Raw genomic sequence first — 23,969 nt, 5'->3', positions numbered from 1 at the left:
TTCTTACGATGACGTCCTCTTCTTGTCTTCACGCTGAGGCTCTGGCTCCGGCGTACTTTGTCTGCCCTGTTGAGGGCAGAGCAAAAGTACTGCAGTACGCCCATCAGACCGGACCGCAGCGGGACAGCCGCCCCAGGTGAGTATAATATAACCTCTTTTTCTCATCTTTCAGGATACATCGGGGGCTTATCTACAGCATTACAGAATGCTATAGATAAGCCCCTGATGCTCATCAAGAGAATGCCAAGCGTGTGCAAAGCAGTCATCAAAGCAAAAGGTGGCTACTTTGAAGAATCTAGAATATAAGACATAATTTCAGTTGTTTCACACTTTTTTGTTAAGTATATAATTCCACATGTGTTAATTCATAGATTTGATGCCTTCAGTGTGAATGTACAATTTTCATAGTCATGAAAATACAGAAAAATCTGTAAATGAGAAGGTGTGTCCAAACTTTTGGTCTGTACTGTATATCCTGCCGAAAACCTGACCTGGAATTGACTGATATATAAAAGAACTTTCTGATCTATTTCCCTCATGGTTTATGTCTGTCCTGACCAGAGCCTGGAAGTATCTATTCGGCCGTTCTATCAACAGGAAACACATTGCTTTCCAGGGAGCACGTGCGTGTAAGCGAATAGCCTGCGGCGCTCTCCGAGCAGTGCCCTGCTGCTTAGCAGATGCTCACCGCCATCCCACTGCTGCGGGCTGAGCACAGCTTCTTCCCATCACTGCTTACATGAGAAACCTAATTTATGGCTACTTGTTTGGTGCTTCCTTTTGTCTTCCACCTCAGTAATAATTACAGAAAATCTGGGTAAACTTACTGTGCCTATAAATTACAATTATTTATCACCACTTTTACTGGACACCATCATCCATTTCTTTTCCCAAGCGACTCAGTCTCTTACATTCACCCGAGAAAGCAAAAAGCAAGCACCGAGAGGTGTAAATGTAAGAGCAGGGGTGTCAAATTGCATTCCTCGAGGGCCGCAAACCATGCGTGTTTTCAAGATTTCCTTAGCATTGCACAAGGTGCTGCAATCATTATGTGTGTAGGTGATTAAATTATCACCTGTGCAGTACAAGGAAATCCTGAAAACATGACCTGTCTGCAGCCCTCGAGGAATGCAGTTTGACACCCCTGTGTAAGAGGATCAGCCATTTCGTCATCACCACGAGGCTATGATGCCAAAAAAATTTCTAAAAGATATTACAAGTACCAACAAATGGTTTGTAATGATATAGCTACGGTTCCCAAATCAGAAAAATGTATTAAAGCAGTCCCATGAAACTTTTTTTTTTAATATAATATTCTATTACACTTACTAATTGCCGTCTTCCTCCGTTTCCAGCTCCGCTCCATTCCTCTTCTGGGTCACATGACTTCTATTCCGACTCTCCAAATCACACTGCGGTTTAAGCATGACCGGAAAGTCTTTTCCAATGTAAGTCTATGGAGTCTGGCTCTAACGTGCTGTGGCCTTATATCATTAAAGCCATTTCAGGCGCGCACATAAGCCCCAGAGTGAGCCGGCAAGTCAGAATAGAAGTCACGTGACCCAGAAGTGGACTGGAGCAGAGCTGGAAACTGGGGAAGACGGCAATCGTTGACTAGATCACTGATCTTACACTACCTATACATAAATTTATGTCATAAAATGTTTGATGGGAGCTCTTCTTCAATGTAAAAACTATGTTCCTCCTTTAGTAGAATTATTTGGTTCTTCACTCTTTATTATTGAAGTTATGAAGGAATAGGATTCCATTGCTGGAAACTTCTTCCTTCTGCTCGGCCAGCCCAACAAACTGCAGATGGATCTTCTTATCAGAGCTTTTACTCCAGGCTTATAAATGACTAGATGGTGGCCCGATTCTAACGCATCGGGTATTCTAGAATATGCATGGCCACGTCGTATACTGCCCAGCCACGTAGTATATTGCCCAGCCCACATCATATATTGCCCAGCCACTTAATTAACGCTGCTATTAACCCTGTGTGACCAACTGTTTTACTATTGATGCTGTCTATGCAGCATCAATAGTAAAAAGATCTAATGTTAACAATAATTTTAAAAAATCATCATATACTCACCTTCCGGCGCCTTTCCTGCTCCTCGCGACGCTCCGGTAACCGGTCCATGCATTGCGATCTCGCAAGATGATGACGTAGCGGTCTCGCAAGACCGCTACGTCATCATCTCGCGAGACCGCAATGCACTCGAGACTGGAGCGCGCGAGGAGCGTCTGTAAACGCTGCCTGGGTCCAGGGACCAACGGAAGGTGAGTATATAACTATTTTTTATTTAAATTTTTTTCTTTTTTCTTTTTTTTTAACAGGGATATGGTGCACACACTGCTATATACTGCGTGGGTTGTGCAATATATTATGTGGGCTGTATTATATACTACTACGTGGCTGTGCAATGCACTGCGCGGGCTGTGCTATACACTACGTGCGTGGTACTGCGCGGGCTGGGCAATATACTACGTGGGCTGGGCAATATACTACGTGGGCTGGGCAATATACTACGTGGGCTGGGCAATATACTACGTGGGCTGGGCAATATACTACATGGACATGCATATTCTAGAATACCCGATGCGTTAGAATCGGGCCACCATCTAGTCTATCATAAGATTCTTCAACCCAGCATCACCCGGGAAGCCGGAGCCATATTCAGGCCACAGACACCTTTGGTAGCTGCTCATCTTCCCTGAACACAGAAAGGATTGACCCCGTAAAAAGACATCTGCCATCGGGGGAGAGTTGAGGGGCTCCCAAATACATTAGGTTGTCCAGTGCCGCAATAAAAACAGAAAACAGCTGATGGTAATTAAAAGTGCATGGCTTGCTTAAAGGGGTTGTTCTGCATCACGAGGGGACTTGCACCCTTGTAGCTAAGGACGAGTGCACAATCAGCAAATATCAAAGATGGATTTACAAAGTGGGGAACTGGGCAAAAATGAAAAGTAAGGACCCCAAATACTAACATATGGCACCATCACACGCAATGCCTGACAGACTACAGGTCATCCTTTCTACACCGAGCAATGTGCTGCCGAGGAGGAGGATTTTTATTCTGCCATAACTAATGCAATCATTCAATGAATAAGAATTTTGCTCGTTCATTGGCCGATTGCCAACATTTATTCCTACGAATCTTCGTCTCTTCTGCCGACATTTTTTAACTGTGGATGCTACATGTATATACTGCACGGTGCACACGCTGTGCGTCACACACAGAGCACATACCAGGCTCTTCTGGCACATACAAGGTTAAAGACCTTTGGTAACATCGCCATGAGGTCACCAAAAAGTCCTTCTATTCTGCAAAAATTGCACGGATAATGCAGGACTGGCATCATCAATCCAGTTTCTATCGTATAAAGGCTGCGGCCCTTTTAATAATAGACCTGGGCATTTGCTTAGCTCGAGGAGGGGCTGACCTAGTACTGGACAATGCCTTTAATGACTGAACTTATTAAGCCATGTGAGACACTCTTGTGATGTAAAAAGTTTGCAATTCATTGTGCCTGCCATATCTGGGCAGCAATTTGCATTATTTTCCCCACTTCTTAAAAAGGTATTGAAAATCAGTGGGTAGGGCTTAGCAGAAGGGGCATGGCCAAAAACAACAGATATTTACATATGCAGTTAACTTCTTCAAAGCCAAGTCCAGCAATATCTTTACGTGGGCAATCCACTCTTCCGTAAAGAGGAATCAGCGTTTCAATGTACCGTATATGCAATTGAGGCTGAAGAGCTTTGTTAGATCTGAAGCCACCGTCACTCCAGCTCTATTCCCCTCCCAGTACCTCTGTCTCCTGCTTGATCGACAGCGTTTATGCGGTGTGACTTGTTATGTTTGCTAATGACAGGTGTTATGAAGGCAATCCAGAAACACAGTGTGCTTAGCGATCAGAGCGCACACAGTGATCTGACAAATACCCAAAAATACAAGAACGAGCTCTGAGACGTGGAAACTCTGTAGACTGCACACCTGATCCTATCCTAAACACAACTAAAAGCGGCTGTGGATTGCGCCTAACAACTACCTAGGCAACTCGGCACAGCCTAAGAAACTAGCTAGCCTGAAGATAGAAAAATAGGCCTGACTTGCCCCAGAGAAATTCCCCAAAGGAAAAGGCAGCCCCCCACATATAATGACTGTGAGTAAGATGAAAAGACAAAACGTAGGGATGAAATAGATTCAGCAAAGTGGGGCCCGATATTCTAGGACAGAGCGAGGACAGTAAAGCGAACTTTGCAGTCTACAAAAAACCCTAAAGCAAAACCACGCAAAGGGGGCAAAAAAAAACCACCGTGCCGAACTAACGGCACGGCGGTACACCCTTTGCGTCTCAGAGCTTCCAGCAAAACAAAAGACAAGCTGGACAGAAAAAAAGCAACAAAAAAGCAAAAAGCACTTAGCTATACAGAGCAGCAGGTCACAGGAACAATCAGGAGAAGCTCAGATCCAACACTGAAACATTGACAAGGAGCAAGGATAGCAGCATCAGGCGGAGTTAAAGGGACTCTGTCACCTGAATTTGGCGGGACTGGTTTTGGGTCATATGGGCGGAGTTTTCGGGTGTTTGATTCACCCTTTCCTTACCCGTTGGCTGCATGCTGGCTGCAATATTGGATTGAAGTTCATTCTCTGTCCTCCATAGTACACGCCTGCGCAAAGCAATCTTGCCTTGTGCAGGCGTGTACTATGGAGGACAGAGAATGAACTTCAATCCAATATTGCAGCCAGCATGCAGCCAGCGGGTAAGGAAAGGGTGAATCAAACACCCAAAAACTCCGCCCATATGACCCAAAACCAGTCCCGCCAAATTCAGGTGACAGGTTCCCTTTAAGTAATGAAGCAGTTAACGAGCTCACCAGAACACCTGAGGGAGGAAGCTCAGAAGCTGCAGTACCACTTGTGACCACAGGAGTGAATTCAGCCACAGAATTCACAACAGTACCCCCCCCTTGAGGAGGGGTCACCGAACCCTCACCAGAGCCCCCAGGCCGACCAGGATGAGCCGCATGAAAGGCACGAACAAGATCGGAAGCATGAACATCAGAGGCAAAAACCCAGGAATTATCTTCCTGAGCATAACCCTTCCATTTAACCAGATACTGGAGTTTCCGTCTAGAAACACGAGAATCCAAAATCTTCTCCACAATATACTCCAATTCCCCCTCCACCAAAACCGGGGCAGGAGGCTCAACAGATGGAACCATAGGTGCCACGTATCTCCGCAACAACGACCTATGGAATACATTATGTATGGAAAAGGAGTCTGGGAGGGTCAAACGAAAAGACACAGGATTGAGAACCTCAGAAATCCTATACGGACCAATAAAACGAGGTTTAAATTTAGGAGAGGAAACCTTCATAGGAATATGACGAGAAGATAACCAAACCAGATACCCAACACGAAGTCGGGGACCCACACGGCGTCTGCGATTAGCGAAAAGTTGAGCTTTCTCCTGGGACAAGATCAAATTGTCCACTACCTGAGTCCAGATCTGCTGCAACCTATCCACCACAGAATCCACACCAGGACAGTCCGAAGACTCAACCTGTCCTGAAGAGAAACGAGGATGGAACCCAGAATTGCAAAAAAATGGAGAAACCAAGGTAGCCGAGCTGGCCCGATTATTAAGGGCGAACTCAGCCAACGGCAAAAAGGACACCCAATCATCCTGGTCTGCAGAAACAAAACATCTCAGATATGTTTCCAAGGTCTGATTGGTTTGTTCGGTCTGGCCATTAGTCTGAGGATGGAAAGCCGAGGAAAAGGATAGGTCAATGCCCATCCTACCACAAAAGGCTCGCCAAAACCTTGAAACAAACTGGGAACCTCTGTCAGAAACAATATTCTCAGGAATGCCATGCAACCGAACCACATGCTGAAAGAACAAAGGTACCAAATCAGAGGAGGAAGGCAATTTAGCCAAGGGCACCAGATGGACCATTTTAGAAAAGCGATCACAGACCACCCAAATGACTGACATCTTTTGAGAAACGGGAAGGTCAGAAATGAAATCCATCGAAATATATGTCCAAGGCCTCTTTGGGACCGGCAAGGGCAAAAGCAACCCCCTGGCACGAGAACAGCAGGGCTTAGCCCTAGCACAAATCCCACAGGACTGCACAAAAGTACGTACATCCCGTGACAGAGATGGCCACCAGAAGGATCTAGCCACTAACTCTCTGGTACCAAAGATTCCAGGATGACCAGCCAACACCGAACAATGAAGTTCAGAGATAAGTTTATTAGTCCACCTATCAGGGACGAACAGTTTCTCTGCTGGACAACGATCAGGTTTATTCGCCTGAAATTTTTGCAGCACCCGCCGCAAATCAGGGGAGATGGCAGACACAATGACTCCTTCCTTGAGGATACCCGCTGGCTCAGATAAACCCGGAGAGTCGGGCACAAAACTCCTAGACAGAGCATCCGCCTTCACATTTTTAGAGCCCGGAAGGTACGAAATCACAAAGTCGAAGCGGGCAAAAAATAACGACCAACGGGCCTGTCTAGGATTCAAGCGCTTGGCAGACTCGAGATAAGTCAAGTTCTTATGATCAGTCAATACCACCACGCGATGCTTAGCTCCTTCAAGCCAATGACGCCACTCCTCGAATGCCCACTTCATGGCCAGCAACTCTCGATTGCCCACATCATAATTACGCTCAGCGGGCGAAAACTTCCTGGAAAAGAAAGCACATGGTTTCATCACTGAGCAATCAGAACCTCTCTGTGACAAAACCGCCCCTGCTCCAATCTCAGAAGCATCAACCTCGACCTGGAACGGAAGAGAAACATCTGGCTGACAACACAGGGGCAGAACAAAAACGACGCTTCAACTCCTGAAAAGCTTCCACAGCAGCAGAAGACCAATTAACCAAATCAGCACCCTTCTTGGTCAAATCGGTCAATGGTTTGGCAATGCTAGAAAAATTACAGATGAAGCGACGATAAAAATTAGCAAAGCCCAGGAACTTTTGCAGACTTTTCAGAGATGTCGGCTGAATCCAATCCTGGATGGCTTGGACCTTAACTGGATCCATCTCGATAGTAGAAGGGGTAAAGATGAACCCCAAAAATGAAACTTTCTGCACACCGAAGAGACACTTTGATCCCTTCACAAACAAAGAGTTAGCACGCAGGACCTGAAAAACCATTCTGACCTGCTTCACATGAGACTCCCAATCATCTGAGAAGATCAAAATGTCATCCAAGTAAACAATCAGGAATTTATCCAGATACTCACGGAAGATGTCATGCATAAAAGACTGAAACACAGATGGAGCATTGGCAAGTCCGAACGGCATCACTAGATACTCAAAATGACCCTTGGGCGTATTGAATGCAGTTTTCCATTCATCTCCTTGCCTGATTCTCACCAGATTATACGCACCACGAAGATCTATCTTAGTGAACCAACTAGCCCCCTTAATCCGAGCAAACAAGTCAGATAACAATGGCAAGGGATACTGAAATTTAACAGTGATCTTATTAAGAAGGCGGTAATCAATACACGGTCTCAGCGAACCATCCTTCTTGGCTACAAAGAAGAACCCTGCTCCCAGTGGTGATGACGATGGGCGAATATGTCCCTTCTCCAGGGATTCCTTCACATAACTGCGCATAGCGGCGTGTTCGGGCACGGATAAATTAAACAGTCGACCTTTAGGGAATTTACTACCAGGAATCAAATTGATAGCACAATCACAATCCCTATGCGGAGGTAGGGCATCGGACTTGGGCTCTTCAAATACATCCTGATAATCAGGCAAGAACTCTGGGACCTCAGAAGGGGTGGATGACGAAATCGACAAAAATGGAACATCACCATGTACCCCCTGACAACCCCAGCTGGATACCGACATGGAATTCCAATCCAATACTGGATTATGGGTTTGTAGCCATGGCAACCCCAACACGACCACATCATGCAGATTATGCAACACCAGAAAGCGAATAACTTCCTGATGTGCAGGAGCCATGCACATGGTCAGCTGGGCCCAGTATTGAGGTTTATTCTTGGCCAAAGGTGTAGCATCAATTCCTCTCAATGGAATAGGACACTGCAAGGGCTCCAAGAAAAACCCACAATGTTTAGCATAATCCAAATCCATCAGATTCAGGGCAGCGCCCGAATCCACAAACGCCATGACAGAAAACGACGACAAAGAGCATATCAAGGTAATGGACAGAAGGAATTTGGACTGTACAGTACCAATGACGGCAGACCTAGCGGACCGCTTAGTGCGCTTAGGACAATCAGAAATAGCATGAGTGGAATCACCACAGTAGAAACACAGACCATTCAGACGTCTGTATTCCTGCCGTTCAACTCTAGTCATAGTCCTATCGCACTGCATAGGCTCAGGTTTAACCTCAGGCAGTACCGCCAAATGGTGCACAGATTTACGCTCGCGCAAGCATCGACCGATCTGAATGGCCAAAGACTCATTCAAACCAGCAGGCATAGGAAATCCCACCATGACATCCTTAAGAGCCTCAGAGAGACCCTTTCTGAACAAAGCTGCCAGCGCAGATTCATTCCACTGAGTGAGTACTGACCATTTCCTAAATTTCTGACAATATACTTCTATATCATCCTGACCCTGGCACAAAGCCAGCAAATTTTTCTCAGCCTGATCCACTGAATTAGGCTCATCGTACAGCAATCCGAGCGCCAGGAAAAACGCATCGACACTACTCAATGCAGGGTCTCCTGGCGCAAGAGAAAATGCCCAGTCTTGAGGGTCGCCGCGCAAAAAAGAAATAATAATCAAAACCTGTTGAATAGGATTACCAGAAGAATGAGGTTTCAAGGCCAGAAATAGCTTACAATTATTTTTGAAACTTAGAAACTTAGTTCTATCTCCAAAAAACAAATCAGGAATAGGAATTCTTGGTTCTAACATAGATTTCTGATCAATAGTATCTTGAATTTTTTGTACATTTATAACGAGATTATCCATTGAAGAGCACAGACCCTGAATATCCATGTCCACACCTGTGTCCAGAATCACCCAAATGTCTAGGGGAAAAAAAAAAAAAAAGTGAACACAGAGCAGAAAAAAAAAAAAAAAAAAAATGATGTCAGAACTTTTTCTTTCCCTCTATTGAGAATCATTAGTTAGGCTCCTTGTACTGTTATGTTTGCTAATGACAGGTGTTATGAAGGCAATCCAGAAACACAGTGTGCTTAGCGATCAGAGCGCACACAGTGATCTGACAAATACCCAAAAATACAAGAACGAGCTCGGAGACGTGGAAACTCTGTAGACTGCAAACCTGATCCTATCCTAAACACAACTAAAAGCGGCTGTAGATTGCGCCTAACAACTACCTAGGCAACTCGGCACAGCCTAAGAAACTAGCTAGCCTGAAGATAGAAAAATAGGCCTGACTTGCCCCAGAGAAATTCCCCAAAGGAAAAGGCAGCCCCCCACATATAATGACTGTGAGTAAGATGAAAAGACAAAACGTAGGGATGAAATAGATTCAGCAAAGTGGGGCCCGATATTCTAGGACAGAGCGAGGACAGTAAAGCGAACTTTGCAGTCTACAAAAAACCCTAAAGCAAAACCACGCAAAGGGGGCAAAAAAAAACCACCGTGCCGAACTAACGGCACGGCGGTACACCCTTTGCGTCTCAGAGCTTCCAGCAAAACAAAAGACAAGCTGGACAGAAAAAAAGCAACAAAAAAGCAAAAAGCACTTAGCTATACAGAGCAGCAGGTCACAGGAACAATCAGGAGAAGCTCAGATCCAACACTGAAACATTGACAAGGAGCAAGGATAGCAGCATCAGGCGGAGTTAAGTAATGAAGCAGTTAACGAGCTCACCAGAACACCTGAGGGAGGAAGCTCAGAAGCTGCAGTACCACTTGTGACCACAGGAGTGAATTCAGCCACAGAATTCACAACAGTGACTTTAGGCAAGGAAGCCATCAGTCAAGCAGGAGAAGACAGCAATGGGCCAAGAATAGAGCTGGAGTGACAAAGGCTTTAGATCTTCAGCCCAATTTGCATATCAATTCAAATGTTGATTTCTCCGTAAAGGAGGAACGGACCGGTCATGTAAAGGTGTTGCTGGACTTGTCTTTGAAAGAGCTAGACGCACATATGAACAGTTTGGAAATCTTGCTGACAGATTATCTTGACATTTTCAACTTTAGCTAAAGACTGGAACATCAATGTAAATAAATTCCTTCCCAAAGAAAGTTGCCAAAACATTTCTCATTAATTAAGCTGTATATACAAAAATGGGAAAAACGTTACAACACCGAAGCTCAACTTTAAAAGACTGAAAACTCCTGCACAGATTTTGGTGCCTGCCATATCGTGACTCCACTCAGTGTCATTTTAGGCTGAAGTCTACTCCCAAGATAAAATTGGGCGCTCACCTGCAGGCCGCAGCAGCCGACGGCGCTCAGTATAGACGCATTGTGTATGACCCGATGCTGGATTCCTGCCTTAGCAGCTCGCAGGACTAGATCGCTGTGTGTTGTTGCCCTGGAAAGAAATACATAATAAAAATACAGGTAGAATACAGGTAAAAAAAACAAAAGGTTAGAAAGAATAATAGATATATAGCTAATATGTTGTAATGTATACAGGTATTTCAAGGTTACATCTTAAAAGGTTGTTTTCAAAAGATGAATCAGCGTCCATATGCCGGGCATCAGAGATGGCAGCCAATCTGGGAGCTATGACCAACCGTTACACCGATGCCTCTACCCTGTGCCAGTCATTGCACTGGTTACCCATCCACTCCAGAGTTCAATATAAACCTATCACTCTCACCCACACAGCGTTCCATGGGTCAGCACCACCCTACATCTCCTCCCTGATCTCAGTCTACCACTCTACCTGTGCCCTCCATTCTGCTAATGACCTGAGGTTAACATCCTCAATAATCTGAACCTCCCACTCCGATCTTCAAACCTTCTTGCGTGCTGCACCAATTCTTTGGAATGCACTACCCAGGATAATTTGATTAATCCCCAAAGTTTTAAGCGTGCCCTAAAAATACATTTCTTCAGACTGGCCTACTGCCTCAACGCATTACCTAGTTATCCCTGTGTGGCCCATTCAAAATTTTCTTCATAACCAGGTTCCTTGTATCATGTTCTCATACACTTTATGCAGTTATTAGCCCTCTGTGTCTGTACTGCTACATACTTAGGCAGTTAACTGGTTCATGCAGCTTTACATGAACACCCAAGCCTTACACTATGGCCGGTCCGAACAACGAATGCAATTGCTACCATCCACCTTTTGTGTCCCCCTTATTTCCTCATAGAATGTAAGCTGCGGGCAGGACCCTCTTTCCTCTTGGTATCTGCTGATTTATGGGATTATTTTTTATGCTGTATTGTCTTATTGTCTGTACTAGTCCCCTCTGAAATGTAAAGTGCTGCGGAATATGTTGGCGCTATCAAAATAAAATTATTATTATTATTGCCGACATACAGAGGACAACTGCTAAGAAAGAGGGGCTTCACCTCACCGGGGTCACACAAAGCAATCCGCTCATATCCAGCGTTATGTAATTGCTTAAAGCTCCATTCACACATCCATTGTGTGGTCCATATGTTCTTTTCAGACACATGGACCTATAGTGTTTTATCTATTCATACATACACACGTTTTGAAAAAGGGCCTGAGACTCAGAGCAGGGCCCACCCTCAACCATTTTATGGATCAAACTTAGCCATTTAGCTGTATGGCTAGCCTAGTTAAACAGATGAAACAAGGACGGCATATTTATACTTCAATATCAGATCCATGTCTCACTGATCCATTGCCAAGAGACAATTAAAAAAATCTAATGAGGGTAACAGAATTTTCGTGCATGTGATCTACGGTGCAGAACTATTAATCAAGATTTCCCATCATCCTGATCTGCACTTGATCGTTTTGATGTGGTATTGCTTTTTCCCAAATGAAGTGCCCTTTGACCTCTCCAGATACCCCGAGAGGTCGGGTAGCCACCTGTTCTCTGATCACACACACAATCACTCATTAAAAATAACCTGATATGCAATAAAGAATTTGTATTTCATAATATATAAAAAATAAATAAAAACTATAATAGAACCCAAAATTAAAAAGAATTATAAAAAAAATGAAAAAGTGTGTAACTAGACACTGACGAGATGACACAAGGTTTCCTATTAAGATGGATGATTACTGCTTATCACAAGAAATCCGGGGATGGCGGAGAGGAGACCATGTGCGGACTACAAAGTGACCAGTACGTGCATCATTACCAGTGTGCGGACACAGCTGGGACCGGCACAAATGGCCATTTTATCTACAGAAGCCAGGGTCTCATTCTGGAAGGGTCAGGAGGGATACTCATCATTCACATCATCGTCGCCCATTGGGGGGTATGATGACTAATTATAATTCAGTGTGTGACGATCAATCAGCGTCCAACTAGAAATAGCTGAGAGCAGATACCAATCACTGGGGTCACACTGGTGCACATCGAATATCGGGACTGGTCAATATCGACCCGTGACCAGTACAAGGCTGGGCTGCTTACCCCCATTCCTGACAAGTCTGAGTTTCGTACACGCAAATTTTTCTCTTTCATATATTCATGTTTTTGTGTGCTACACGGGGCTTTATTTTTAGGTCTCATTTTTTGGGGTGGGAAAATAAGAAATGCGTGTCTGTTTTTACAAGTTTGTTACCTCTAAAATACATAATGTGTTCTCTGTTCAGTAATAATTATTTCCATATATCGGTCACGTTTTTTCCTTTATGGCGGCGGGTTATTTACCCCAATTGGATTGACAGTGGAATCTTTATACCTATTAGTTTATTCTTCATTTATTTTACAATGTAACAGATACAGTGTAACCGCACAAAGCATTCCCTGCGAAATATCAGGATTGCTCCAATGTACAGAGAAGATCCCTCCACTATAGCAGGAACTCCCCCAGAGACTGTGGAAGACAAAGCTGCGGCTAATGAGGTGCTAACATTCCCCCAATGCATCTCAAGAGAGCAAATTAATAGGAGCCCCGGACCCCCGCTGCTGCCTGGGACGCGGTTATATAACCGGACACACCGTCTGGCTGTACAGAATGAGCTGTGAGGGGCTGCAGACGGGAGCGACGCTACTACACAGCGTCCACCGCTCATAATGGGGGGTCAGCGACATCTGCAGACCTGATGAGAAATGGCCATTATCCACAACAACTAGAACAAAATAGCAACACTGTCCGACTCCCTCCAACAAGGAGGCCAAAGACCCCCAAATGGCAGGAGTCTGGAGGCCGGACTTATCACCCCCCAAGTGAAAATACATGCACACTCAGCTAAGGAACCATACATGTGTATAGGAGAGGCAGCCATGACATCTGCTCAAGGTATATAGGTCCCCTTCAGTAAATGAGGTCCCCAGCTGCAGGTTATTATAATATATATACACAAACATTACTCACCTTCCCCAGGTCCACCAGCGAACCGTCACCGCTGCTCCCAGTGTCTACCATTGGCTGTGGTGCTGACACAGAGCTCAGCTCTGCCAATGTAGACGGAACAGCCCCTCTAGAGCCGCTTAGGTCACCGCTTGGCTGTTTCACTGTGAACATGGCGTCAGCACCGCAGCCAATGCCAGACACTGGGAGCTGCGGTGAAGGGGAGGACGGCGCGGATTGTGTCTTTATATTACAGCTGGTGACATTCATACACTGAAAAGGAACCAGCCTTTAAGATGGTCATAGGAATAGGATAGCCATTTGCTTACCCGGCTTTATTAAGAATCACAAGGTTATTATTTGTTTTTTTAGCCCCTTTCTGCTACAACCAATTTTTCATTTTGCTACTTAATATTATATCTTCTTCCAAAGATCATACGTTTTTTAGATTTCCCTCTACATAACCATATTCAGGCCTGTGATTTGAGGGAGGTGCTGTAGTTTTGATCATTTTACCATTCAACAGATTGAAAAAGGGGAAAAAAAAAAATATTCCAACAGCAGTGAAATGGTAACGGGAGAGCGAGGGGAACCCGACAGAAGCCCCCAGGGATTGTCAGCAGCATTTAAATGGTTAAATAGCAGTGATCGGAGCTAGCGCCATTCGCTGCTGTTCGTGCACCATACCCGGGACCCACAGTGTATGATGCAGGCTCAGCTCCTGAGTCCGCTCCGATACACTGTACAAGCATGGTGGTCAGAAAGGGGTTAAAAACCATAAACAGGATTGACGATTGCTTCCAAGATGTTTGGATCAGATTCTAATGCTGCTATAAGACTTGATGAGGGCTGTTGTGAATTCTGTGGCAGAGCTCCCTCCTGTGGTCACAAGTGGTACTTCGGCTGATTCTCTCTGTGAGCTTCCGTTGGTGGAGGAGAGTGGTACTGCGGCTTCTGAGTTTCCTTCCTCAGGTGATGTGGTGAAGTCGTTAGGTGCTGCTCTATTTAACTCCACCTAGTGCTTTGATCCTGGCCTCCAGTCAATGTTCTAGTATTGGACCTGTTTCCTCCTGGATCGTTCCTGTGGCCTGCTGCTCTGCATAGCTAAGTTCCGCTTTTGCTATTTTGTTTGCTATTTTTTCTGTCCAGCTTGCTTAATATTGTTTTCTTGCTTGCTGGAAGCTCTGGGACGCAGAGGGTGTACCTCCGTGCCGTTAGTTCGGTACGGAGGGTCTTTTTGCCCCCTTTGCGTGGTTTTTGTAGGGTTTTGTGTTGACCGCAAAGTTACCTTTCCTATCCTCGCTCTGTTCAGAAAGTCGGGCCTCACTTTGCTGAATCTATTTCATCTCTACGTTTGTCTTTTCATCTTAACTCACAGTCATTATATGTGGGGGCTGCCTTTTCCTTTGGGGAATTTCTCTGAGGCAAGGTAGGCTTATTTTTCTATCTTAGGCCTAGCTAGTTTCTCAGGCTGTGCCGAGTTGCATAGGGAGCGTTGGGCGCAATCCACGGCTGCCTCTAGTGTTGTTGGAGAGGATTAGGGATTGCGGTCAGCAGAGTTCCCACGTCTCAGAGCTCGTTCTATGTTTTTGGGTTATTATCAGGTCACTGTATGTGCTCTGAATTCTATGTCCATTGTGGTACTGAATTACCTTATCATAACAGAGGGCCTTTGTGCACTGGTTCCTTTAAGTCTGGCCAGCATTTGGGATTAAAGGGAATCTGTCAGCACAGGTTTTTGCTATGTAATCCGAGGACAGCATGAGGTAGGGGTTGAAACACAGAATTCAATGATGTGTCACATGTTAAGCTGTGTGCTGTTATTTACTTACACTGAAGGTTTTATCACTAGCACATTATTATTGCTGTGACTAGGTGGCATGTGCTTGGAAGGGACTCCGCCCCCTTCTGCGACAAGTAGCTGACTGTCTATAGACAACGTACACAGAGCCTGGAGTGGGCGGGGGCAGCTTTCTGAGCTCCGCTTCATGTTAAATCTAAAAATGCAGATTGTTTCACCACGACTGCACCCAGTAAACTAAGTGATACATCGCTGGAATCAGGGTCTCTTTCTCTACATTTCGATGCACTCATATGAGGTAGCAAAAACCTGGTGACAGATTCCCTTGAATATCAGAGAGCAGGGGTCAGTGATTGTGTGCAGAGATCACGTGTGTAGATGGCATCTAACTGCTACTGAGAAGTTTGCCAAGACTGCCTGGGACCACCGAAGCCAGGCTGGAGTGTCAGGGGAATAAATGGGTGAGGAAAGGTCTCACAAGCGAGGGACCACAGCAGGGCACATATGTACAACAACCTCACAATATTTGGCAAATAAATTGGCCCCACTATTTTGCACTCTTTTCTGGATTGTTCCCCCTCCCATTTTCAGTTTTGAAGGAAATATTCCCATAAATAGGTTTAGCTGGAATGATGAGCAGATATTACACGACAAGGTATCATTAGGAAGGGCTTGTACTCCTACCCAAATGGATCCCCGACCACCAAAAAGGCGACGTCACTGACAGCAGCGTCCCGGAGAATGTCGTCAGCTTCTTGTTCCACGGTCTCCCGGTCAGCAAGGATCAGCTCCCGGCCATAGAAATCCTCCTGCGGAAGCAGAGCGGACACCGCTATTGTGCGCTCATTGTACTCTAAGGCCTCTTTCACACTTCAGTTGTTTGGCATCAGTCTAAAACCGCCATTTTCCTCAAATAACGGATCCGTCAATTTTTTTTGATGGATCCGTTATTTTCCCATAGACTTGCATTAGCAACGGATTGTGACGGATGGTCGTCCGTTCCATCCGCCATGCGACGGATCCGTCGAAATTTGGCGGACGTTTTCTGAAAATAGACGGACATTGAAACGTTTTTTGTCAACGCCGAAATGGCGGATCGCGACGGATCCGCCGCGTCCACCATTCCATAGAATGGCCGCCTATGGGTGACGGATCCGCTGCAAACCGTTTTTTCGGCGGATCCGTCGCCCAATCCGTTTTTTCAATTGCGCATGCTCCAAAAAGTAGATACTTTTCCCAGACAACCCCCAAGTAACGGATCCGTCAAAAAAACGGATCCGTTAGAACCGTTTTCTCAACAATTGTGACGGATCCGTCACTAAGTCGGTAGTGACTGACGCCAAACAACTGAAGTGTGGAAGAGGCCTTAGACGGTTGGTGTTTTCACAACAGTTTTTACCAGAGCATGGTGGGGTGTGATGCCACAGCTCATCTAATTCATGGGGGACGGTGTGGTTCTGTACAACGGCTCCTGACTGGAGGAAGATTTCAGCCTCTGGATATGAACATAAACGGGCCTGATACATAAAGAACGGCACTGTTCACACCGGCCTCGATGGGTAGAAGTGCTGGAATCAGACAGTCCTGATTCATGAAGAGGTGAATGGATTTTCAACTAAAAACTACTTCAGTCTTTTTTTCATTTTAGCGGAATATGCAACGTTTTGCGCAAAATTCATCAGCTCTGTGCCGCATTTTGATGGCATTGTTTTCTGCCAATTACCACAAAACAAAAAATGAAGAACAACCCCCCCCACATAATGAATCCGGCCCACAGTGTAGGAGAAAGCTGAAGAACAGTGAGGGATTCTAGGTGACAAATCCCAAGTGTATCAGGAATCAGAAGTGGACCCTCGAGATTTTGCTGCAGACTTTTAGGCTGGTTCAGACGGGGGCGTACCTCGGTCCATGTACAGATGGCACTGCCTGGACTGACCGCCGGTCTCAATCTTCAGGACGCTGTGGGTTTGGACTGTACAATCTGCGATCTGTCGAGGCAATCAGTACACAGCGTGTAATACGCCCCCGTCTGAGCCCAGCTCAATGGCGCAGTCAGACGGACTTATTACTCAGGTGAGGATGGCATCGTAATGCCCGGACTGGCCGGGGAATTTCAGCACAGAATGGTTTTACCAAGAACTTTTGTACAAAACGCGTGTACAAGAAGAAAAAAACCAAACCGCGATTATACACTAACAGCCCCGAAATACTAGAAAGAGGAGCAAACCACGCACTGAATAAAGTAATAAGACCGGCGGCCATATGTGCCGTCCACACCGTGCCAATCACATCCCTCACAACTCACACATGTGGCAGGAGCATGATGGTCAGCTCTGCAGCACCCACACTGTACACACGGGAGGGGCTGCACCCACACTGTACACACGGGGGGGGGGGGGCAGCACCCACACTGTACACACACGGGGGGGCAGCACCCACACTGTACACACGGGGGGGGGGGGGGGGCAGCACCCACACTGTACACACGGGGGGGGGGGGGGGGCAGCACCCACACTGTACACACGGGGGGGGGGGCAGCACCCACACTGTACACACGGGGGGGGGGGGGGCAGCACCCACACTGTACACACGGGGGGGGGGGGCTGCACCCACACTGTACACACGGGGGGGGGGGCAGCACCCACACTGTACACACGGGGGGGGCAGCACCCACACTGTACACACGGGAGGGGCTGCACCCACACTGTACACACGGGGGGGGGGGGCAGCACCCACACTGTACACACGGGGGGGGGGGGGGGGCAGCACCCACACTGTACACACGGGGGGGGGGGGGGCAGCACCCACACTGTACACACGGGGGGGGGGGGGGCAGCACCCACACTGTACACACGGGGGGGGGGGGCTGCACCCACACTGTACACACGGGGGGGGCAGCACCCACACTGTACACACGGGGGGGGCAGCACCCACACTGTACACACGGGGGGGGGGCAGCACCCACACTGTACACACGGGGGGGGGGGGCAGCACCCACACTGTACACACGGGGGGGGGGGCAGCACCCACACTGTACACACGGGGGGGGGGGGGGGCAGCACCCACACTGTACACACGGGGGGGGGGGGGCAGCACCCACACTGTACACACGGGGGGGGGGGGGGGGGGGCAGCACCCACACTGTACACACGGGGGGGGGGGGGGGGCAGCACCCACACTGTACACACGGGGGGGGGGGGGCAGCACCCACACTGTACACACGGGGGGGGGGGCAGCACCCACACTGTACACACGGGGGGGGGGGCAGCACCCACACTGTACACACGGGGGGGGGGGCAGCACCCACACTGTACACACGGGGGGGGGGGGGGTAGACACCCACACTGTACACACGGGGGTCAGCAGATCGCCCTCACAGTACACCCTGCCCACACACGTGCAGTGATGGCCGCACCATGCAGTCACACGCCGGTGCCAGCCCGTACCAGAGCCTCTTTGCCCACGGTCAGTATAGACGTGTATGCCTCCAGATAGACCCGGGAGCAGCTCCTGATCACTTCCAGGCCCCTCACGGTCACGTCCTTCGCATCCCCCAGCCCCAGGCCGATCAGGTACAGCATGGTCCGCAGTCAGCAGTGTCCTGGGCAGAACTCGGATCTGAGGTAGCCACCAATGTGTTAGATGTCAGTCTCCATACAAACACGCTGACAGCTGCAGCACTGCCGCGGAATACGGCTGTCGTAAGCAGCATCCTTTGACCTGGGGTGATGTCTATCCGTCCATAGTAACTACTGGCACCACATCCTTACTGCAGCGACCGCCGCCATCTTTAGTGTGGTACGGTCAGCGCGAGGTAGAGCGCGGCGGCCATGTCTAGTGAGGGCAGAGGGTTACACTTCACTGCTGTTACAGAAGGACTGGAGTGAGGAGAAGGATAATGTCCATTTAGGTAAAATACTTTCCAATATACTTAAATTTTTCAGTGAGTTATAATAAAGCTTTTAAGAAAACAAAAAAGAAAGCACTCTGAGTCTTACCACACGATGCTTGTATTGTACAGTTATCTGGAGGGAAGGACATGGCTATTCCCCTTCATATCCCCACAGCTCCTCTTTCCAGCGGACACAACATCCCTATTCTTGGTCTGGGTGAGTCGTTTGTGAATATTCTGCTCCATGATGACCTGTGCTTGAGCTCTGTCAGTTTGGTGGGTACTACAACTCCCATCATGCCCTGTTAGAGTATATTAAGGGTGTACTAATTTAAAGAGGGGCTATGTGATTGCAGACTTCTGTCGTGATAGCGTGTGATGTGCACACATGCTTTGTAAGCCGTCCGCCGATCACCTAACAAATGAGCAGTCGTTCACTGGGTGAAATTATCGTTTTGGCTTAGATAAAGGGAATCTGTCACCCCCGGGACGTGTATGACCTATTCATATGGGCATGCAGGTAACAGAAATGTTACACTGGTCCTACGTGTATGCCTATTACTGGTCTTGTTACAGAAATATTATATTCTGTCTTTATGCTAATGATTTCTTCCAGGCTCTGGGGTGTGCGGTGCTTGTAAAAAATCCCTGCCTCCTGTTCTTCAAAATGCTGGTTGATGAACTTTGCACAAAATCAAAGACATTCTATTTTTTTGCTTTTTAACCTTTTTTTGTGCCTTTTTAAAGGGAATTTGTCACCACAGAGCAAAGTACTGCAGTGCGCAGGCGCTGGGCCTTTCTGACCTTACCCGGCGCCTGCGCACTGCAGTACTTTTCTGTGCCCTCAACAGGGCAAATCAGTACACCTGCGCCGGAGCCGCAGCGTGAAAACAAGAAGATGATGCCATCGTAAGAAGATGGGAGGCCCCGGACCGCAGCGGGACCGCCGCAGGGTGAGTATAATCTAACCTGTTTTTCTTACCTTTCAGGTTACATCGGGGGCTTGTCTACAGAATTACAGAATGCTGTAGATAAACCCCTAATGCCGGTGGGCTTATCTCATATACGATTTTTGGGGTGACAAATTCCCTTTAAAGCAAAAAGTTGCGCAACCCTTTAAAATGTCACACGTTAGCCTTCCACTGCGTACAAATAAAGTTGCAAAATATTTAGCAACGATTTGAAAAGTTGCCAATGATAAATTGAGCTAAAACGTCTGTATAACTAAAATCAAGCTCATAATTGCAATAAAAAAATAAAAAAAAAAACATAGCATAGTAACTTAAAAATGCACAAGTTAAATAATGAGTAAAGAGCAAACCAAAATGTCACTATTAGGGCTCATACTCACTTGAGCTAAACTCGGATGAGTCTCGCACGGCAATACCTGCACTGCACCTGGCACACAGGAGCCGAGCGTGCGGCTGCATGTATTCCTATGCGGCCGCACGCTCCGATCTGAGTGCCGGCAGCAGCGCGGGTATTAACATGTGAGACTCATCCGAGTTTCGCACAAGTGAGTATGAGCCCTTAGGCCGGTTTCACACGTCCTGATATTTCAGGTACCGGAGATATCAGTGTCCGTGTGTGTACTACGTGCGGCACATTATGTGGCCATATCAGTACCACATGGATGGCCACCGGGGAAATAGCGCTACTGTAAGCGCTGTTCCCCAGCGGCTGGTGCTAAACGCGGCTGTCATCCGTTCTCCCCTGCTCTGCCGGCGAGCAGCGCAAGCAGGGGAGAATGAATGAATGAGAAGCTGCGGGCACAGGCTCAGTAACTAGCGCTGACGTCACTGAGTCTGTGCTGGCTGCCGGCATGAACTCCTGTGACCTCAGGACCATGGGAGAATGTAAGTGATGAGGTCACTGTGACAGAGCTTGAATAGCTGTGACCTCACTTGCATTCTCCCACAGTCCTGAGGTCACAGGAGTTCATGCTGGCAGCCAGCACAGACTAAAGGTACCTTCACACTAAACGACGCTGCAGAGATCCAGACAACGATCCGGATCGCTGCAGCATCGCTGTTTGGTCGCTGGAGAGCTGTCGCACAGACAGCTCTCCAGCGACCAACGATGCCGGTAACCAGGGTAAACATCGGGTTACTAAGCGCAGGGCTGCGCTTAGTAACCCGATGTTTACCCTGGATACCATCCTAAAAGTAAAAAAAAAACAACCACTACATACTTACCTTCCGCTGTCTGTCCCCGGCGCTCTGCTTCTCTGTACTGGCTGTGAGCACAGCGGCCGGAAAGCAGAGTGGTGACGTCACCGCTCTGCTTTCCGGCCGCTGTGCTCACAGTCAGTGCAGGAAAGCACAGCGCCGGGGACAGACAGCCGAAGGTAAGTATGTAGTGTTTGTTTTTTTTTACTTTTAGGATTGTATCCAGGGTAAACATCGGGTTACTAAGCGCGGCCCTGCGCTTAGTAACCCAATGTTTACCCTGGTTACCAGCGAAGACATCGCTGAATCGGTGTCACACACGCCGATTCAGCGATGTCAGCGGGAGAGCCAGCGACCAAAGAAAGTTCTGGCCCTCTAGCCCCGACCAACGACATCACAGCAGGATTCTGATCGCTGCTGCCTGTCAAACTGAACGATATCGCTAGCGAGGACGCTGCAATGTCACGGATCGCTAGCGATATCGTTTAGTGTGAAGGTACCTTAAGTGACGTCACTGCTAGTAACTGAGCCTGCGCCCACTGCGTATCATTCATTCCCCAGTAGTTTACAGTTGGTGGCGGTCGCATTCTTACCGCTCCCAGTTGTAAACTGTACATTCCCCTAGATATGGATTACAGTGTGGGACTGACTGTATGCCGGACAGGTGTGGTATATTGTTGGGGTTTATTATTTTTATTGTTTTTACCAGAGATCGAGGGTGTCGCTTGGATTACCAGTACAATAAAGATGGTAAAACTGTGTGGTGTATGATTTCATTAAAAGACTTTATTCTTACTGTGTGGTGTTTATTTAACCTTTTACTAACTATAGGATTAGTAGTGGAGAGGTGTCTTATTGACACATCACCATTAGTAAGCCAGGCTTAATTTCACCTTACAAAAGGAAGGTGACATTAACCCCCCATTACCCCACTTGCCACTGCTACAGGGCAAGTGGGAAGAACCGAGCAAAGCTCCAGAATTGGCTCATCTAATAGATGCGCCTTTTCTGGGCTGCTGTTTTTAGGCTGGGGGGCCCATATTCATGGCCCCTTACCAGCCTGATAATAGCAGTCCGCACCTGTTAGTTTTGCCGGGTTGGTTTAAAAACAGGGGGACCCCACATCGGGTTTTTCATTCATTTAATTTCCCCTGCTCGCACTGCTCGCCGGCAGAGCAGGGGAGAATGGATGAAAGCTGCGTTCAGAACAAGCCGCTGGGGAAGCGTGCAGTAGCGCTACTTCCCCGGCAGCCGTCAGTGCACGAGGAGGACAGTGTGCACTGTTCTCCGTGTGCACCTGTGTGGCATGTTTTGCGGCCCATGTGTCTGGGTGAAAACAGACATTTCTGCGTGTTTTGCACACGGACACACGGTCTGTGAAAGCATGCTGACATCTGAATAGAAACATTATGTTTGTCAGTGTCTCCAGTACATAAGAAAACTCTCACCACACGCACCAAAGACACTGACGTATGAAAATGGCCTTAAGCCACATTCAAATGTTTAGTATTTAGTGATTTTTTTTTACTTACATATTTGTAAGCCTAAACTAAGAGTGGGTGATAAATGCAGAAATGGTGGCTTGTTTCTGTTAGGGCAGAGTCAGACGGCCATCTAACACATGCGATAATCGCATCGCACTGCGCAGACTGGCCTGCCACCTCTCCTGACCTGAGCAACACAGTATGATGGATTACTATGCAGCTGTCAGGCTCAGTTCAGGAGAGCAGGCAGCCAGTACGAGGTTTACGATGCAATTCTCGCAGGAGAAATACGGCAGTGTGTCTCTGCCCTTATACTTTTCCTCTGATTGTTCCTCTCCTGTGCAGTGCATGATCAGAAAACATCTCTGTCAGTGCAGAGCTGCTGCATCCCCATGCTGTAGAAGCGGTCAGCCTGCAAAAAATGATTGTCCCATAGTGGGACTATGAAAAAAGTAAAAATATGTTTTTAAATAATTGTAAAAATATTTAAAAAAAACATCAAAAAATAATAAAAAAAATCAAAAGATATTGTATCTATAAATAAATATTTGAATGAAAAAAATAAAAACAATAAAAGTACGCATATTTGGTATCGCCATATCCGCAACGACCCGACTTATAAAACTGTCCCACTAGTTAATCCCTTTAGTGAACACCATAAAAAACAATGCTTTATCATCATACCGCGGAACAAAAAGAGGAATAAAACACGGTCAAAAAGATGGATATAAATAAACATGGTATCACCGAAAATGTCATCTTGTCCCGCAAAAATCAAGCTGCCATAAAGCTCCATCAGCAGAAAAATTAAAAAGTTACAGCTCTCAGAATAAAATTATGCAAAAATAATTATTTTGTCTATAAAATAGTTATTATTTTGTAAAAGCACCAAAACATAAAAAAAAGTTATAAATGAGGTATCGCTGTAATTGTACTGACCCAAAGAATAAAACTGTCTTATCAATTTTATCACACAAGGAACGGCATAACCCTCCCCCCCCCAAAAAAAAAAAAATGCTGAATTGCTGGTTTTTGTTCATTCTATCTCCTAAAAATCGGAATAGAAAGTGATAAAAAAAGTCATGTGCCCAAAAATGGTACAAATAACGTCAACTGGTACCTCAAAAAAACTAGCCATCACATGGCTCTGTACTAAAATATGGA

The 23,969-nt window shown here is 46.8% G+C and overlaps 2 protein-coding genes across 6 annotated transcripts in view; one reads left to right on the top strand and one right to left on the bottom strand.

Annotated features, from left to right (window-relative positions):
- The window catches only part of DPH5 (diphthamide biosynthesis 5), a 30,153-nt gene extending 11,108 nt beyond the window's left edge, over positions 1 to 19,045 (bottom strand). Inside the window, exons 1-3 of one of the 2 annotated variants that reach the window (XM_069737393.1) lie at positions 18,708 to 19,045; positions 15,946 to 16,070; positions 10,431 to 10,539 (exon numbers count right to left, since the gene is read on the bottom strand). In XM_069737393.1, coding sequence (XP_069593494.1) covers positions 10,431 to 10,539; positions 15,946 to 16,070; positions 18,708 to 18,842 — 369 coding nt within the window. In that variant the 5' untranslated portion in view covers positions 18,843 to 19,045. The remainder of the gene's footprint in view (positions 1 to 10,430; positions 10,540 to 15,945; positions 16,071 to 18,707) is intronic. The other variant, XM_069737392.1, reaches the window with a different exon arrangement.
- A 32-nt stretch (positions 19,046 to 19,077) lies between these two features.
- LOC138647975 (uncharacterized oxidoreductase YtbE-like) overlaps positions 19,078 to 23,969 on the top strand; it is a 171,408-nt gene continuing 166,516 nt past the window's right edge. For all 4 annotated transcript variants that reach the window (XM_069737394.1, XM_069737396.1, XM_069737398.1 and 1 more), the window contains exons 1-2: positions 19,078 to 19,171; positions 19,283 to 19,370. In XM_069737394.1, coding sequence (XP_069593495.1) covers positions 19,301 to 19,370 — 70 coding nt within the window. In that variant the 5' untranslated portion in view covers positions 19,078 to 19,171; positions 19,283 to 19,300. The remainder of the gene's footprint in view (positions 19,172 to 19,282; positions 19,371 to 23,969) is intronic.

Source organism: Ranitomeya imitator, chromosome 8 (assembly GCF_032444005.1).
Source record: "Ranitomeya imitator isolate aRanImi1 chromosome 8, aRanImi1.pri, whole genome shotgun sequence".
NCBI lineage: Eukaryota > Metazoa > Chordata > Amphibia > Anura > Dendrobatidae > Ranitomeya > Ranitomeya imitator.
The sequence above is the reverse complement of the archived record's forward strand: the minus strand, read 5'-3'. Positions and strand labels throughout refer to the sequence as shown.